This window comes from Oreochromis aureus, linkage group 12, assembly GCF_013358895.1.
Source record: "Oreochromis aureus strain Israel breed Guangdong linkage group 12, ZZ_aureus, whole genome shotgun sequence".
NCBI classification, from domain to species: Eukaryota; Metazoa; Chordata; class Actinopteri; order Cichliformes; family Cichlidae; genus Oreochromis; species Oreochromis aureus.
Window position 1 is genome coordinate 30602686 of NC_052953.1, and position 18574 is coordinate 30621259.

General features: G+C 41.5%; 1 protein-coding gene across 9 annotated transcripts in view; it reads left to right on the forward strand.

The window, feature by feature from the left end:
- Positions 1–18574, forward strand: part of arvcfb (ARVCF delta catenin family member b) — a 248251-nt gene that overhangs the window by 158196 nt on the left and 71481 nt on the right. For 8 of the 9 annotated variants that reach the window (XM_039620658.1, XM_039620655.1, XM_039620651.1 and 5 more), the window contains 3 exons: positions 1059–1217; positions 1976–1996; positions 8948–9588. In XM_039620658.1, coding sequence (XP_039476592.1) covers positions 1092–1217; positions 1976–1996; positions 8948–9588 — 788 coding nt within the window. In that variant the 5' untranslated portion in view covers positions 1059–1091. The remainder of the gene's footprint in view (positions 1–1058; positions 1218–1975; positions 1997–8947; positions 9589–18574) is intronic. The other variant, XM_039620652.1, reaches the window with a different exon arrangement.

Consider the following 18574-nt stretch of genomic DNA (forward strand, 5'->3'; position numbering starts at 1 on the left):
TACAAATAGAATACAAATGCTATATAAGGAAAGAGACGTCAACAGTTTTTCAGTCGAATGAAGACACCCGGGCACAGTTTAAGTCACAAACTTACCTGCCACAAACAAGAAGTGTGGAATGCCTCCAATCTGCTGACAAGTTGTTGTTATCTTCCTCCATGCTATGTTAGCTTTTGTTCTAACAATCACTGCGCTGCTGCTGACACGTGGCATAGTAAACACAGAGCAAGACAGAACCGAATCGAATCGATTGGTCCGTTGTCATCGATATCCAGTGTAGCTTTCTGAGTCACTGTCCAAACTATCCAATTCAATTACTGAATCACTGCATGTCTGGTGTTATGCTTCTCTATCCTAAATCTACTGCTGTTACAGTGACAATAACATAAACGTTTCAAATTCAGCTACGTCCTTTATTGAGTGAACCAGTAGTGCATTTGTGTTTTAAACTGCTGTTTTAAATCTTTGACAGTGTATGTAAATTTCCATGACCTATATACAAGCACACTATGTGCTGGGACAGACTGAATACGTTTGACACACTGAGTCATTGTCGTTGTGAAAATGGCAGTATGTTATTTTTAATTATATCCATACAATACAGTTACATTTTCACATTTCAGTCATTTTCATGAATATTTTTTTGCAGCCCTTTTTTCATACTGCATCGTGTTTGGAAATCGTAAACACTTATTATTCATATCCGTGTATTTTAAAGCAGTCATTTTCTACACATTATTATTCACGCCGTGCGCTTCACACTTTCCATCTACTTGATGTTCGAGTGTTGCATTGCAAATTGCAGGTGGCATTATATTTAATACACTTCATTTGCAATGTTCTTATTTATGCTCTGCTTCTCTCTGCTGGATTCTAATGTCATTTGTTGCTGCTGTGGCCCAATTAAAGTTTCATCTTGTCGTATGTCTAATGGATGATTACCTGGATGCTGTTCTGTTTTTCTCCACTCTATCTTAATAGCTAATTAAAAAAAAAAAAAAAATCTGTCGGTTACTTCAGTTTTTCTCAGATTCTCTTTTTTCCTTCTCTCTGCACAGGAGCAGAGCCCCAGTAACGCCACATCCCTGGCCATGATGCAGGAGCCGCAGGAGGTGGTGGAGGAGACGGTCACCATTGAGGAAGACCCCGGCACCCCCACCTCCCACGTCTCAGTGGTCACCTCTGATGATGGAACCACACGGCGCACAGAAACCAAGGTAAGATGCAAAGCTGCACACACAGCATGGTCACAGTGCATAGGCAGGGGCTGGTGCTGATCCATAAAAACTAGTGACGACATGATTAAATAGAAAGGTGAGTTATACAGTGGGGCCAATAATTTGATACGCTGTTAAATTTGCGCATTTATAGCACTTAAATGGAGCAAATTTCTTTTCATTTCTTTGTAAGTGACCAAACTTACAAATTCAGCAGGGGATCAAATCATTTTTGTCCCCCACAGATATATTAGCTTGCTGTCGATTTTTTCTATATTACTGTGTTGATGGAGTTATTCAGTTAAAATTTGAAACTTCAAAATGTTTTTTTTTTTAGAAAGCTATGACCTGTGCATAACACTGATAAGCCATACTTTTTCTGCGTACTATCACACGAGTAGGACACCTCAAAGCAGCGGCATTGTTTTGGCACATTGATCCCAATAACCTCATAGTAAAAAACTCCCCAAAGTCCCTTTGATCCATTTCAGTATTGCTCAAATTATGCTTGTGGATTACTGCTTGGTACTGTATCTCCACTCCCAGACTTCCATTCTTAAGAACTATAAATCCCATAATCCTACAGCCCAAAGTGGTTTCATCTCCTTCTCATGGCTTTATTTGCTTCATTTTCTTTCTTTTATTTGTTATTATTATTATTATTATTATTATGAGCAAACTCCCCTGATGTTCTATCAGTTTTGTGCTCCTCAAAAGCTCCTTTGTTGATTTACTGTGTTCTTTTGTTTTTCTGTAAGGGTATATCAGCTAACGTGAAGGTGAGTTGACTTTTGTACCAGTATAGCTTTTCCCATCACGCCGCCATTATTTGTGTGCCCATACAGGCTATAGCAGCAGCGTGCAACACAACTCTGCATCATCACAAGCTAAAAGCGACCTCTCACTTAAGTCACTGCTTGCTGCTTCCACCTCGGTTGATCTGTCCCTAGCAATACTCTCTTTTGCATAGTTTTTCTCTGTCTTTGTTTTATGTAGTGTCTCAGTATTCCTTGGCGGAATCATAAATTATAAGAAAGTCTATAATTTATAACTTTGATATACAGCTGCAAGCAAAAGCTTGACAATCTGTGGCCTTAGCAGTAAATATGGAGGTGAAATTAGAATCAGACTCTTTGAATCAGTGAGACGCCAGTCTGGTGTGAGTTTGGAAAAAGGATCAATCAAAGTTGGACCTTCACAATAATGTCTGAGAAAGCAAATAATGGCACAAACACATCAGATTTGTGGGGCCTGCACAAAAACAGCAGCTCGTTATGCGTCCTCTCTAAAGAGTTTTGACTAATGCAGTCCTTTTTACAGCACATTTTCCTTAATAAATAAATGTCCAAGTCTAGTTTTTATCTATATCTAATTTTAGGACTTTTGTGAAAATCTGATGACGTTTTAGGTCATATTTATAACGAAACACAGTGAAGTGTTCACAAACATTTTCCTGAAACTGTAGGCTTTAAATTATAAGGTTGAGGAATTTTAATATCAGTGAAATTGTTTTAGGCTTCTTGAAATCAAAGTAAATTCGGTGTTTAACATGTAAACCAGGACAAAATCATTTGCTACCTTGCTGAAGATCTCAGAGCTGCGAAACCTTTTCAGGCAGCATCATTAATCTGCTAAAGCCTGAGATCGTCGTTGTATTTGTATTTGACCAAACACCATCATCAGAATAATGCTGGGACTGAAAATTCAGTTTTTCTACATTTTAAGGCTTTCAGAGATACAGTTGTATTGCAAAATCTTTGAGGGGGGATTCAGATATACGCCTTTGTGGCTACAGTCAGCTGCTGTAGCTGGAGGCTTCCAGAGCAGTGGTGAGGAGCTGTGTGGAGCTCTTACTCCTGTGACTGTAAAACTGTAATTAAAAAGCCTGGTCTAATCCCTCATCAGGGAGGACCCGTTGCCCTCCAGCCTGTTTACTGCTAGGGGATTGGCCACACAAACTCTCTCACACGCTTTTATGCATTACAGCGCAAAACTTGTTAGGAGTAACACACACAAAACGCGCGCAGTAAAACATCACACTAATCAAGGGCTTTGCTGCCGAGGACGGGGAAGGAGGAGGCTAGTTTTAAGGGCCCGCCACCCGGCTGAGAGGTGGGGGCCGCCTGTTTTCTGGAAGTCACTTTGAGGGGGAAAGTAGATTAAGCAGATTGCTCAGGGTGAACTTGTGGAAGGTTGTAGGTCTGTGGTGGTAAACAGATCCAGACCCAGTTGAGAATTTAAACAGAGAATTTCGTCCTGCTCGCTTTCCTTGTCTGTCTTTTCCCCCAACTCCTCTCCTGTCTTTGACTTCCTTTTCCCTATCCCTCTTTCCATTTCTCCCAGCAAGTCAGTTGTATTTATGTGCATACGTGCTCTTTTAAACCAACGTTTTGCCATGTTTTCTAATGCTAACACACTCCTTTCCCTTTATGATTATCCCCCATCTCACTGTTTGAAGATAAAGCACTTCTCCACTTTTTCCACTTGATTGTCTGTGGGGGAAAAAAAACGGATGGGAGTTATGTTGTAGAACGGTGTGGTTGTGCAAAGAGGGGTAAATTTCAGGTGACAATTGCAGTTAATGTTGGAAATTTCTCATTTAAGGCTGCAAAACAGCTCTGAATAACCTTTCATTGGCAGATTAACTGCTGGTTCTGTTCATGCGCTCAATCAGGTCAACTCAAAAGTGAATTGGCCCAGACCCTGAACGTGCATGTGAGTTAGAACACATATACATGCTCAATTAGAGCCACATTCTACCTCCTGCCCCACAATGCCATGCTTTTTTTTTTCTTTTTTCCTTGGCTGCCTTCCAGCCCTCTTTTCCTGCTGGCAGACACTCTGAATAAAACACCGGTCATTTCAGTGCTAAAGTACAGTTGGACCAATAAAAGCAGCATTCTTTCTCATTGGTCTGGATGTGAGTTAGTGTGTGTGTGGATGCAGACCACCAAACCAATGGCATTTTCATAGCCCGTCATTCACTGGCAAGTCAACCTGAAGCAGCAACTGGTTATTATCTCCCAGAGAAAAAAAAAGGCCAAATGGTGATTTATTCATGTATGGCTGTTATTAAAAAAAGAAATTGTCTTTAATGAAGATAGACTGCACACTCAACAAGCTAGGCAGTTACTTGAGCAGAGTAAGAACTCTTTTCTCTCAAGATGCAGACAACTGCTGTAGCCATGTGACATGGTTTATAAGTATGGCCGAGCCCGGTGCATAATTAGCTTTGAAATCTGACAAGAGTCTTAATTTTCTTTATCCTCCTAAAAGTTGATGATACACTGCAACAGTGGTGTCAGATATATTGTGAACCCCTTTTTAAAACTGGCTTCAGTGGAATGATTGCTAACGAAGCAGCTAATCAAAGGAAAATTGTCACCTTGGGACGTTCTTGAAATCGACACAGCTGTCAATAGCTCCATCTCCTGTGAAGCGCAGAGATCGCTAAGCTCGTTCCTCTAATGTTGAAAGTGTCTGACACCCACAGGAAAAATGATTTGACTGGTGCTTCGGATACAATGTAGTCAAAATTGCTGACTGGGTTTCCGTCTTTGTCTATTCTCACTGCAGGAGGCTAATGAGAGTTAGCCTGCTAACTCTGCGTGGGGCTACAGAAGTTGAAGCTTCCTGACAAATGCTGGATTCAGAGGAATAATTAACAATCGAGACAAAACTGAATAATAATGTCTGAGTCACGATTTGAACAGGCCTAGTGTTAAAGCCCACCTTCCCAAAAAATTTTATGTGACCATAAAATGCATGGAAAAGCAGCATGTAGCCACTGTGACATCATCCATCGTTTAGGGAAGTTCCCTGGTGCTGAGCAATTTAACGATTGCTACCTCGGTATTTTGAAACCAGCGACAACAGGCAAGAAATTGAAACTGAGAAACCAAGGGACACCACACTCTCGTATGCCCTAAAAGCCTGTTTTATCCTCCTTCTTGGCTCTAACTGGGACCATAGCTTACAGAATGAACATGATGTTGCATTTATGAAGACTTGAAACTAGCCATTAAGACCATAACCTCAAATAAATCAAGTGAGAGGTTGTTTTCCCCATAGGCTTCTACATCTGGACTTCTTTTTTTTAAAACAGCTCTTAATAAATTAGAGAGGTATGTTTAACCTGAAGCCTGAAGTTTCAGTGTCACGAAAAGGTAACCTATGCTTAACACATTTTGTTTGAAATCTGCTGTAAGTGCCATATATGGAACAATGACGCACTTTAAGATGAGGTTTTATTTATATATATTTATATGTGTGTGTGTGTGTGTGTGTATGTATGTATATATATATATATATAGAGAGAGAGAGATATATATATATATATATATATATATATATATATATATATATATATATATATATATATATATATATATCTATCTGCTTTCTGTGTATTATTGTAATTATTGTAGGCTCTTTACCTATATAGTATCCTATTAGAATCTTCCAGATTCCTGATCTGATTCCTGATCTGGCACCTCCACCACTCCTTTCCCCTTCCACATTTCCACCTTGTCCTCTTCCTGCTCATTTCAAGCCTCATGTCCTGAACTGAAATCAGAGCTCTAACACACTAAAATAGGCATAAACATGCCTTTTTATTCTCCATTTTGTCGCAGTTACTATCGGCAGATTAGACCCTCCCCTCCGACAGCTAACAAGAGCCGGCTAAACAACAACAAGAACAGCTGGTTATAAGCTAGCATTATGCTAATGTTTGACTCCAGCAATGTTAGATCTAGCTCAAAGTGACTCAGGCCAACAGAAAAGTTAAAATTCCTTAAAACTTTTGGTGTCGCTGTCATCCATCAGAAGTGAGCTTCATTGGCTCATCGACCTATATCAGCCTCCTTTCACAAAGCTTTACAGCATCCTCCAGACTGAATAGCTGTGGATGCTCCACACCCGACATTATCACATAAACAGTCATCTGACGGATTTATTGCTAGGTGTTGATGTTATTAACATATAGTCTGTACAAAAAAATTTTTGATCCAAAAAACAGAAACACTCTGACCAGCCAGCTGTGGCCATTTTGGGTTTCAAGCGGTTAAAAGAAAGAATATCACAGTCTCATGACGGAAAACACATAGTAGCTAAATATCTGAATTATGGGAAGAGCTTTACTCCTTCACAAATATTTGGCCCCTCCTCTGAGGTCCCACTGGCACTGGAGGAGACTTCTCTTATACATCTGTGGTTTAGTGGTGATTCCAGCTCATTAAAATAGCAGTGTATATGTTTATTAGATCATGTTGTTATTCCTAAGCTGTTTCTCTTTTGCACACTGTTGCTTGTTACACTCAGACTATGTGAATCAGAACTGTGAGGATCAGTATGTAATGAAACAAATTTTCCCACGTATCCCTCCAACTTCAGGTCACCAAAGTGGTGAAAACCATCACCCGTCGCACCTACCACCCATTGTTGGTGTCTGACAACTTGTTAGTGGAGTCCAGGCCTGCCACACGCACCCCCACCCCGGTCACCAACTCGACCCCCACCCTATCCGAGACAGACCCAGTAAAGGACGCCGAACCTGTGTGATTTGTGTTGTTTCTTGCCTCCTCCTGCCTGCCTGAATTTTGCCAAGATATAATAACAGTTTTAATTTTCCTCATTCTCTTTAAGAGAAGATGAAAACTAATCTCAGGTTTTTGCAATCATAAGCTGCTCAAAAATCTGATTACGCCCTCAGTTTTGCCTCACTAACACATGGCCACCTTGTCAATTTAAGCGCCCGATAAAGTGAATGCCACAGAGGTTGTGAAATGTCTTGCAGTGCTGTAAAGTGGACAGTTTGACGCCTGCTACTTTCCCCTCTGTTTTAACAGTTTGGTAAACAGTCTAGGACTGTGTCTAACTGCCTGTGGGTTTTTTGTTTGCTTTGTTTTTTTGTTAAACATTTTTCAGTACTGCTGCGACTTTCCAAGCATGTACAAACACAGAAATCTTGAGTATTGCTACATATGCATATATATTTGCAACCAATTTAGCAATTCTCTTTTAGGCCTGTTTGCACCACTTGAGCATATTTCAGAGGCTCTTCTGAAACCCGGGTCCCTCGTCTCCCCTTGCGTGACGGTTTAACGCCTTGTGAACTTGAGCGCACATCAAAGAGCGTTTGAAACCTATCCGATAGCTCCCTTTGCAGCCCTTGCAAATCGCCTAAAAAGCTGTGTTTGTACAAGGCAGCCGGGCGTGTCGAGGCTGGGAAGCTGTAGCATTCAACGTACCCTCCTCTCAGTTTCTGTCAGAATAAAATAGCACCAAGTATTAACAAAAGGTGAATAAAAAATAGTAGATATGATCAAGAAACATATATATCTGAGGAAAAAATGTAAGAAAAAGAAATGTATATATTAAAAAATGTGGTTAAATGGCATTTATTGTGGCCACGTAGCCACCTCATGCACAGTATGACATTTAGGCTCTAGCTCCTGTTGGTTCATCGAGGCCCAGCAGTAGCACCAGAGCAGTCTAGACTTGGGGTCCTGCTATGACCTGCCTCAGTGAACAAGATGAAAGCGAGCTCATTATTGTGATTCTAAGGTCATACCATCCTTTAGCTGATGTAAATCAAGCAAATGAGCTCTTTGTTTTTTTTCATTATGCCACTCCACCTCAGCTTTGTGCAGTTAGAAACAAATGCAAACTATTCAGTAATTACTGTACTTGAAACATGGAAATGAACCTTGACGTTCCTGAAATAGGCCGTCTTATGTAGCTCACAGTAAGAGTGTAATCAAGAAGCAAGGCCAGTGAAAATTTCTATTTGTTTCAAGCCAGTTAATGAGGATGCCGTGTTTAACAACTGATATGTGGTTTATGCGTTTGCTCCTGGCGCCGTCCTTTGTGGTGCGGTTTAATGCTTCATTGTGGTTCCATGATATTATTACGTGCCTCTGCTCCTGATTAAAATCGGAATCATGGCATTGATGGGAAAATAAAGACAGTGTTTTCAGATTAACAGGGCCGTACTGAAAATGAAGCCCATTGGAATCAGGAATGAGCAGGATCGTTTTTTTTCTTTTTCCTTAGATTTTAAGTTTTCAAGGGAGCAAAATTCTCTGCAACACCTTGTCAGGCACAACGTGAACTACATCAGGCCTGCGCCCCTTGCAGATGACGGTTAATTTTCATCAGCTTCATTAATTTTAAAGATGAATTTATAGCCACGGACAAAATAGCCAATTATCAGCCACAGCAGAATTCAGTGGGCAGCAAATTGCTTTCTATATGGGCAGAGAGCCGAAGGAGGGAGTCGCTGTCTGTCATTCTCCAGCCAGAAAACCACAGAGACAGCAGAGGAAGCAGAGTTATTTAGCTCAAGGATGATGCGAATTTGAGAAATGTGTGCACGCAGGTCTGGCTTTAACAGTCCCTCAGCTACGGACTGTGATGCTACATTGCTCATCTGGAGCCATTCGGGACTCAAGGTCCAGTGGAGCTATACAACTTCCATCAGGCTCAGTTGCAGCACTATTCAGCTTGAATTTGCACTTCCTGTGTACACACAGCATCTGGGGTTTAAATTTGGAGTGTTTGTCATAAAGCAGATCGGATGTGCTGCTTTTTTTCTAACCATCACGGTGTTACACAGGCTGAAAATTAAATATTGGTCAGTTAGTACTCAAAGTATTTAAACCTAAGGATAGGTTTGGTGTAACATTGTGCTACGCTGTCTGACAGTGTGTATCCGTTTCTCCATGCAGGTGACTAAGATGGTGAAGACGGTGACCACTCGGACAGTGCGTCAGGTGCCCCTGGGCCCCGATGGCTTGCCGCTGCCTGAAGGCACGTCCCCGCTGGGCAGCTACACCGATTCCATCGACCGGCGATACCTGAAGAATGGAAGTGACCGCTTCATAACGCCTCAAGCAACCTCAACCCTGACGCGCTCCTACAACAACTCCTACAACGATTCATACGGAGAGACACCGGAGAGCCAATACATTCGCCATTATGGTCTTCACGATGGCTACGCCGATTTGACAGATAACTACGGCAGTCTTTCTCGTGGTGTCAACTTCCGGCCGCCGCGGTACCCATACATGCCTAATAGCTACCGGCCAGAGAATAGCTACACCCTGCCTATCAGAAAGGATGATTATGGCCATGTGGCGCAGCCCCAGGTGCCTATGGGCAGCAGCACTGTGGATCTGAACCGCTCACAACCAGAACGCTTCCAGCCTGAGCCGTACGGTCTGGAGGATGATCGCCGCAGCTTGGGCCCCGAAGAAGAAGAGCCATATGAGCTGGAGCCTGATTACTCCACTGCCAACCGACGCACCCTGCCAGGGGCCAACCGTGGGCGCACCCACCGGGAACCGCTGCGTGATGGGCCCCGAGTCAGGTGAGGGTTGCTTGTACAAAGGAGACCATTGCTAATATTTGAAATAGTGAGATTGCTATATACAGCCATATATACTGCTACTACCGCTTATGGGGCATAGTAATTTGGTTCATACAGTGTATATATTTTACTTTTTTGCACTGGAGTTCTGTTTTGGAGTATTTTATGCTTAAGATACTTTGTGTTAACACAAGTAAGTGAACTCTGCAATGAGAGAGAAGAATATTTGTCTCGTTTTCACCATAAAAAAAGACTACATCATAGTAAACAGATGTCTGTTGTCTGTGAGCAACTTGTTTGAGAAAGGAAGCATGGAATAAAGTGGTTTTGATTGCCATTTTCCTGCAAGTAGATAGTGAACATGTTTTTGTGTCAGGGGTAAAGAGGTGGGAATGAGAGACATGATGAGGGAGAGTCGGAGAGGACAGCGGGCTTTTGTCAGCTGTCTTTCAAAGCCTTTCCTTTTTTCAGGATCCTTTGTAGAGAGAGGCATAAAAAACTTGGCTCCACTGGGCAGAAAAAAGCTTGTCAGCCTCTAACAATAAGATCCCAAAATGGACCCTTGTCTCCTAATAGTTTCCAATCAGTTTGTTACCGCCCAAAGGAGAACCTGAGAAAAATGTCCACTCTCAAGTAAATCGAAGAGAGGGTTTGAAGTCGACTTGGTGTGTCTTAAAGACTTCTTTTCAATCAGCGATCTGTAGCAGATGGATATTTTCAAGTTCCTACACCTTTCCTCCACCAATCTGAGGGCTAAAATGTTTGGGCCTGAAGCCAAGTCTAAAGACAGGCTGTGGAGGTTTAAGTGCAGCACAGAGGAAGAGAGGAAAGAGTCTGGATGTGTTTGGTTTTTGTTGTATTTAAAGAAGCTCTCCATAACTTCCAGGAAATCATTGTTATTAATGACGTCCACGTACAGAAGGTTAGCTGCACTGAAGCTGAGAATTTTAAAGATAACATATTAAATTATTGGGGCCATTAGAAATGCAATAGGAAGGTGTAACTCAGAATAAAGATGGAGTGGCAACGGCCCCATGCGGCTCATGTCATCGTCAACTCTTTTACACGGATAGTGACAAATATCTTTTCTTTTATTTGTAAGCGTTTATCTAAATATAAATCATAAACCTAAATAGCTTCATATGCTACATGTGATTTTGAGCAGTGTTTAAACGTCACAAAAAGAAGAAAAGGCACGGTTTTGAGCATTTTGTTACAGGTCAGGCACATTAACCCTCACATTAATATCAACAATAGGGGTTTTTAAGTGGAAATATAGGAATTAAGATTGAAATGACTGAAAAGGCAAGGCACTACTTTTCCCTTACATTCAAAGGAATGAACAGCCACACCTAGCTTTTGCAGCAACTGCTTGCTACCTTTTGTTTTATTTGTTCTTTGAGCATATCGTGCAAAATGTCTGGAACAATTTCCTCTCTCTGGCATTTGTTATGAACATCTTTGACCCTCAGTTAATGGTGTAGCATGGTAAAGGTACACGAGATAGGAAATAATCTCAATTCTTAAAATTCAATCCCTCTGGTGACCGTTAAAATGTAAGTGTAATGAGCATATCAATGTGCAAACATTACATTTCAGTTATGTGTGTCAATTTAGCTAATACACAGAAAAATAAATGTTTGTATTTGAAGTAAACATCTGTATGTCAGTTGCCATATAGACATTATGAATCTTGTACACTAACTGAGAGACCAGTGTTTCTGCCTCAATATCAGTATGTTGACACTAAAGTTGACCAATGATACATGCTGCATAACAAACGTACAGCTAACTGACAATTCGTCTATTTCAGTACAAAGCAACAGTTATTTATTATTGGCTAAAATTAGTATCACTTGTCACTCGCACGATAAAGTTAGCCATATAGTGGTAACTGAGCTACACTATTCTAAATAGACTAATCTGAAAATTGCCAGGAGTTTGGATGAATTAGCAGAGCTGAAGCAGAAAGTTTCTCCTTCTTATTCTCTATGTGAAGTTGTTGGGAGCCAGTCATTCATTGAACAGTTTGTTAACTTGCATTTTCTAGCTAGTGTTACTCACTGACACTGGGACTCTAAGAAAGGCACTTGTTCATAGAGTTCAGGACATCCCATAGAAATCCTCATTTACATAGAAATCCTCCATAGGCTGCTGAAGGAAACCAAAAGAGTCGTGGAAGGTCTCATTTCTCAGTTGCAATCCGTCATCCAAAGCCATGAAAAAAGCAGGATAGAGCATGTTTTACAGTGATGCAGAAGTCTGCTTTCATCCAGCATCTTAATTAAACTTATGTACACACCCACTTGTGCATTTCAGAGTACACTGATGCGGATGAGGCTCCAAAGAACAGATGGCTAATCAGAATATCTGTCTTTACACACTTTTGACTTAGCTCTGTCAATTACACACATAGTATCTGTCTGTGTCTCACTAACACACACACACACACACACACTCTTAATAATAATCCACATCTTCACAAAATGAGTCACTCCCCCATCCGCCTTGTGAGAGGCGCTTTCTCTGACAGGCAATTTGTAGCCTGCCTTACATGTGTCACAACACAGCCCTAACAGCCACATACACCCCTCAGACATGCACACTGACAGCTGCTCATGTGATTGCACACACACACACACACACACACACACACACACACACACACACACACACACACACACACACACACACACACACACACACACACAGATTTGTAGCAGCTCTTGAATGACTGCTGTCTGGTTAATTGCAGAATGAAACTGATCCAAAAAAGCCAATCTTTCTTTCTTCTTTGCTTAGTTTTTCCTGCACTCGCGTCAAAACAACAGCATCCGAACAGCTTTTTCCCTTCCAGTAACAGTAACAGTGACAGTGAGCTCACTCCGAGTGCCCAGTCTCTCCTGAGCACTCGCAGCACAATTAATATTCTTCCAAGAAAGGACTGGCTAACCCAGTGTGCTGTAATAAATCTGGGAATTTAAGGACTTTAATAACAGCTTATCATTACGTTGCAAGCCCTCAATTATGCTCGGAAATGAAGATGTTTTGTAATAAAACCTCTTTATGCGTTGGCGTCAAGCACTCATTCTGTCACCTCCGTGGAGTCCGCTGAGTGTTTGCTCGTGGACAGAAATGATGATGTCCTTTTGGGCTTCTCTGGATGTGCCTCATTTGAAAGTCTTGTATTACCATAGCTATCAAGTTCACATACATACAAAAATGCAGAGACTTGCATAGGGTGATTGGGCCAGAAAGGTGAACCATAGCATGATGGGATGTTAACAGATGGATCACATCATACATTTCTTTACATGGCAACATCTGCATTTGCTGTTTTTCTTCTTCAACCTTCAGCTTCTCCCTTTGTCATCTGTTGTTAACACAGTCAGACATGTTTTTCAGTATCTCATGTCTGATGTTCACTAAGCTGCTGGTCCTGTAAAAGAACTTAACTTTGCATCTCTGCTTTGTATCTGTGAGCCAACCATTGAAAGGAGCGGGGTTTTTTGTCTGGGCACTTTTTACTTTGTCATATCTTTCTGCGTTAATTAGTTTTGTCCATATCACGTTTCTTTTTTTATTTGAAATCTCTCTATATGAGGGAATGGCATCTCTTTCTTATCCCTGCTCAGGCTTTGCAGATACATGTTGCTCTTCCTTCCTCTCCCCATCCCCCACACTGTCTGAATGTGAATGCATCTTACTCCCTTTCGCACCAAGCCTAGCACATCCTTAATGTGTGTGTGACACACTGCGTGTGTCCACGAACACCTTTCAGGTGTGGGTGTCCTCAGGGCCAGGTTGATTATTAGCTGCTTTTGAACCGTGCCAGACTACTGAAGCTATTTTAAACCAGTCTTTAATGGTTCATCTCTCCTTGGACAGTTACATTTGGGGTAACTCCCCCCACACAGACATGTAAATACACAAAGACACATTTAGTGACCGCTTAATTGCGTAGTGTGGGGTGGGACGGTGGATGGAGGGGGTCATTTTTATCCTCTTTTGTCTGTAGTGACACTAGCCAACTCAGGCGTTTTCTCCCTTGTTCCATCTTGTCAAGAGGCATTCAAATCCAACCAGAGCAAAAGTAGTTTTTTCAGTTTTTCTGTGCTCCTTTTGAAAAAAAATTACAGCTGTGTTGCATCACCTCAATAACACTTAAAATAAGGAGAGCAGTAGTTGTAGTTTTGAAAGCAAATTGTTTCTTATTCTTGCCTGATGCAGGATTTCACCTGCTCATCAGCGTGTCTAGTGTTTTTACAGGGTGAAAGGTTTGGACTGCAGGATGCTATTTTAGCATCCAGGGTGCTAAAACAAGCCAGACCTGCCATGAAATCTGTTCATATTGTTAAGTGCAGCAGTGCATGAGTACAGGACACTCATGCACTGCTGCTCCGTGCAAAAACTCTTGGGCCCATAGCAGATGGTGATGCTTCTGGATTTTGCATTTGTGAGGTCGCCCTGGACTATTTCTTTGTATAGCGAATCATTCTAATGACCTGTCACTAAACAGCTAGTTACAAGATATCTGAGATGTTTCTGCTTAGCATTAGTTACTTTATCTTGTTCCAGTGTCTTTGACGTGTGTTGCTGGCCTCAAATTCAAAATGAGCTATTTGGTTTTTTTAATGCATTTGGTCAGTTTCAAGTTTTGATTTGTCTTTGTGCACTTTTTTACACCCATGAAAGGCTGATCAGGTATTGTTGTCACCCAGGTTTGTGAATGAGATAAGTCAAGGATGAAGCCACGTAGGAGTTTCATATTCATACCATAGGTGTAGCTACTAAAAATCTCAGGTTTGAATCTCAGTGAAGGTTAAATGTCAGAGGTAGAGTTTTCTGAAAATCTTGTGAATAGATGATCAGGAGACTGAGAGAGGTACCTCTGGCTGATGCCAGTATTTTTTTTTAATCATTATTATTAATTTAGGATTTAAATGATTGTCGCATTTACATTACAGTTTCTGCATTCTGTATTATTCCCTTCTGTGGAAGCAGGGTGGTTATACTTCCACTCTGTGAATGAAACAATGTCACTTTATTTAAAAAATAATAATTAAATCAAATAGTGGTGTGAAAGAAAATGCTATCAGAAAACCAGAGTAATTAAAAAGTGACTGGATGGAAAGACTCCAGCTCTCTGTTCCTTTCACTTCCCATTTCCACAATGACTTCTATGCACGATAAAACAATATTAATTCAAAATGAGCAACATTGTCAACAGGGACAGTGACTGAAAACCTCATAAATGCCAAGATGGTATTTGTACATATGAAATGCAAACATCATCTAAGCCTGTAATCCTTCATAGTCGCCTCTTTTTATGGGCCTGCAGAAGACGAGGCTCATGCATGGCCGTGACTGAAATGCGATGCAAGTAATTGACAAACGATGAAGCAATGGGAGCATAGTGAGGATGTGACAGAGTTCAGATAAATCGATGAGTGCCAAACTCTGTAGATATGCACACATCTCATATCTACTGTATCTGCTTATCTTTTCTTCTCTGTGCTTTGTGTCATAAAACAAAACAAGCGCGCCCACGCAGTCGTATACGAAACAAATAGGCTGGACATTTACCAGCTCGATTAACATGAGGAGAGTGATCTTCTGTAATCATGCTCAGAGCATCATCATATCTGGCTGCAGAGAACCCTTTCACATCCTATGAATACACCCTACCCTGCACGCACAATGGCGCCAATTTAAATGCAAATCCTGACATTCCCATCACTCAGCCTCAAGATGTCTGCTTCACCAAAGGCCCCGCCGCGTTGGCCCAGATCTAAATGAGGCACGATCTGCACAACTGTACATCTTATCTGTGTATTGAAGTGCACATGAGAAACACGGCACGGCAGATAATGTGTCTGCGTGTGTGAGTGTGGCGGGTATGTGCAGTGTTGTTGATGCTGAGATTGTGAACTTCCCTTCTTTTAGTGCGGGGTAATTTCTGCCTTTCTTTGCCTTGTCAAGTCAAATACTCTACAGCAAAAGAGATCTCTGAATGTTGTTGTATGTGTTTGGATCGTGGCGTACACATGGAAGCAATTAGTAAACCAGCAGCACGTGTACTTAAAACTTCCCTCCTTTTCCTTGTAGTGTGTCAAGAAGCTCAGTGTTTTTTTGCCAAACCTCAGAGCAGCAGTTGTTGTCCAAATGATGTGCTGTAATCAGGCTTCTGCGCTCGTGATTGGCCCCTCCCTCCATACTGTGGTTACAGGCTGCTGTTGAGATTTGTGGCTCCCCAAAATGTTCCATAAAGATTAGAGAGGAAAAAGAAACTTTTAAAAGAATCGTAAACACAGAGAATACACCAAATGCCCTTTGCAGTTCAGGTTTGTTGTGACTTGACATATGCCTTCAAGCTACAGCCATTCAGCACCACGGCTCTTTCAATTTAGTTAACTTGCAGCCTTTAGCCGCAGGGCTGTTCTTGACAGCCTTGTTGTCTTACTCCATCTCTATTAATCCTCCTTCCATCCACCTGAATAGGAGATTTAGAATCTTTTTATAATAGTTAGGCAGGAGTTTTTCTTTTAGTACATCTCGCATCGATTTTTCTGGCAGCAAGATGCACCAAGTTGTACCATAAAAGCCAAAATGTCACTTATGGAAAAGACAACGCAACAAATGAGGGAGGGCACGTGTCCTGCAGACAAGATGGCTGCTCAGCACGACTGCTCCAGCTAACTTTTAACCAGCTTCTATCGATTATACAACTTCCACGCTTATGCAGTTTATCGGCCCATCTCTAAGCATCCAAGTCTCTTATCTGGCAAAGAACAGAAAAAAACATTGAGATAAACTGAGTGCTCAAAGTTTAGCACAAATTAACAAAATATATTTTATGTAATGACTTTGAAAGCAGTAATATCCAAACGTCCTTGCTTTTTGTTCCACTGTGCTGAACTTGGAAACAGAGAGATGACTGATTTAGGTGTGCAAGCACTTAACGTTGTGCTATTTGCCCTCCAGCTCTCGTTATTTTGTGGAGGGCTTTTGATAGCACACGAATATGGAAAATTGCCTGCTGCTGTAAAAGTATGCAGGACCATATCAACTTGCCGGCCTTAATATGCTTTAAACGTCCTGTTCTATACATATTTTGCCCTAGGAAGGTCTCCAGTACCTTTGCATTGCTTCATGCACGTTAGATCTGTGAAAACCTGATTAAATTTGTTGCACTCCACAGCTGTTGTTCCAAAAGGTGCTGTTTCAAACAACCCACACTATGCAAACCATCCAAAATCTGGTTGTAACATAGAGTGGAAAGGAAACAAAAAAACTGACGTACGCCTTCACAGCTTTCGTCTTAATAAGAGGAGACGTGAACGGGAAAGATGCTTGTGGGGAACTTCCAAAAGACCCGCAGCTTTGTGTTGTCACTTTTCTCCTGTTGCATTCGATACATTTAGTCAGCTCATTATAAGCAATGACTAAGAGCAAATGTCACGTCTGTATTTTTCTTTCACAAGCGATCTCAGATAGCAATTGAAAATCGCTTTTTGAAATGTCAGAGATTTCTCCTGCCAGGTAGTAAACCACTCACTACGGCGGTTGATTCTTTGGAAAACGGCTTGAGCTTAAATTTCAAGGTTTGAACAGAAAATGTGTTCAAACCGGGGCCAACATCACTACAATTTGACACCTAGACTGCCTCGCAACATAGAGAAGGTGATGAAGTAGAGGATTTTCATTTGAAGTAAGCACTAAACATTCATCAAATTTGTTCATAAAAACAAAGTGCCGATGCGTGGGAAGCATAATGAATAAAAAACACATTACAACTAGAGCTTGGTCAGGGATTCGCTGCTTACCACTGACCACCATTTTGTCACACCACTAACCACCATATATCAAGTACCACAAGCGGAGAGCAGCTGTATTATGTAATGAGGGTACGCAGTTTCAAGCTGTGGAGTATGTCGAGGTATGATAATGGCTGTGCATAAGTGCACTCATGTAATAATATTCCTCTTCCCATGTTAAGATTTTTACCCCCTAAACATTCTCCTTATAGACAAAAGAGACATGTTAGTGAAACAAGCTCCAAAAATGTTCCTTTGAACTTTTCTGCCAGTGTTACATTTACCTGAGCTGCTGCAGTTGAGCCCAACAAAAAAGAAAACCTTTCCGATGATTAAAGAAAAACAATAAGTCACCTGGACTCTAGCAACGATGATCTGTCACTGGAATTGAGCGCCTATTTTTTCATCCATGTTCCAGTAGGAAATTGATGAGGCTGTCTATGGAGTAAAGAGTTGTAGAGAGCAGGCTCTGAGAGGCTTGGGAAATAGGGGATCATTAAAGGAACCTCCCCCCTCAGCAGACCCCATGAGCTCCCTTCTTTCTCTGCCACTCAGTTCCATTGCAGAAAAATTAGCGAAGCTCAAGACTGTTTAGGTCCTTAGCTGTAATGGCAGTAGCACTAATAAGGGTAATGCTGGTAGAAGCGTCCCAGAGTGATGGTCATTAACATTTCAGCAAGTTTATGCTAGAGTTGGCACTGTGAGCAAAGGGAGCCCTGGAGGTATCATAGGAGCTCATAGTCCTCCCCGAGGGGACAGCCAAGCTCTCGGTGTTCCCTGGGGGAAAAGACATCAAATCCTTTCTCTGCCGTATGTGGTGGCTTCTAGAAGGGGGAAAAAAAGAAAAGGAAAAACTTCACAAGGCTATCCTTCAAAGGATTTTCTTTAGTATTGCCTTGTCTCTGTTTCTTTGTGAAGTGCCCGTTTTTTCTTTCACCAGTCTTTTCCTGTCTCTCAGTCACTCTTTCTAAGACTTTATGTTTCTTGAAGTCTGACATTTTTGTTGCTGCCACCTGGCAGGGAGGAATAATAAGAACGCTGCATACTATGTCTTTTATTGCAAAGAACTGCCATTACAGTCCTTCTGACAAATCTGGTAAAATCAGATCTGAGCCACAGATCATTCTCTTTCTGTCCAGTACTATGTCCTTTTCCTCCTCTGTCTCTCA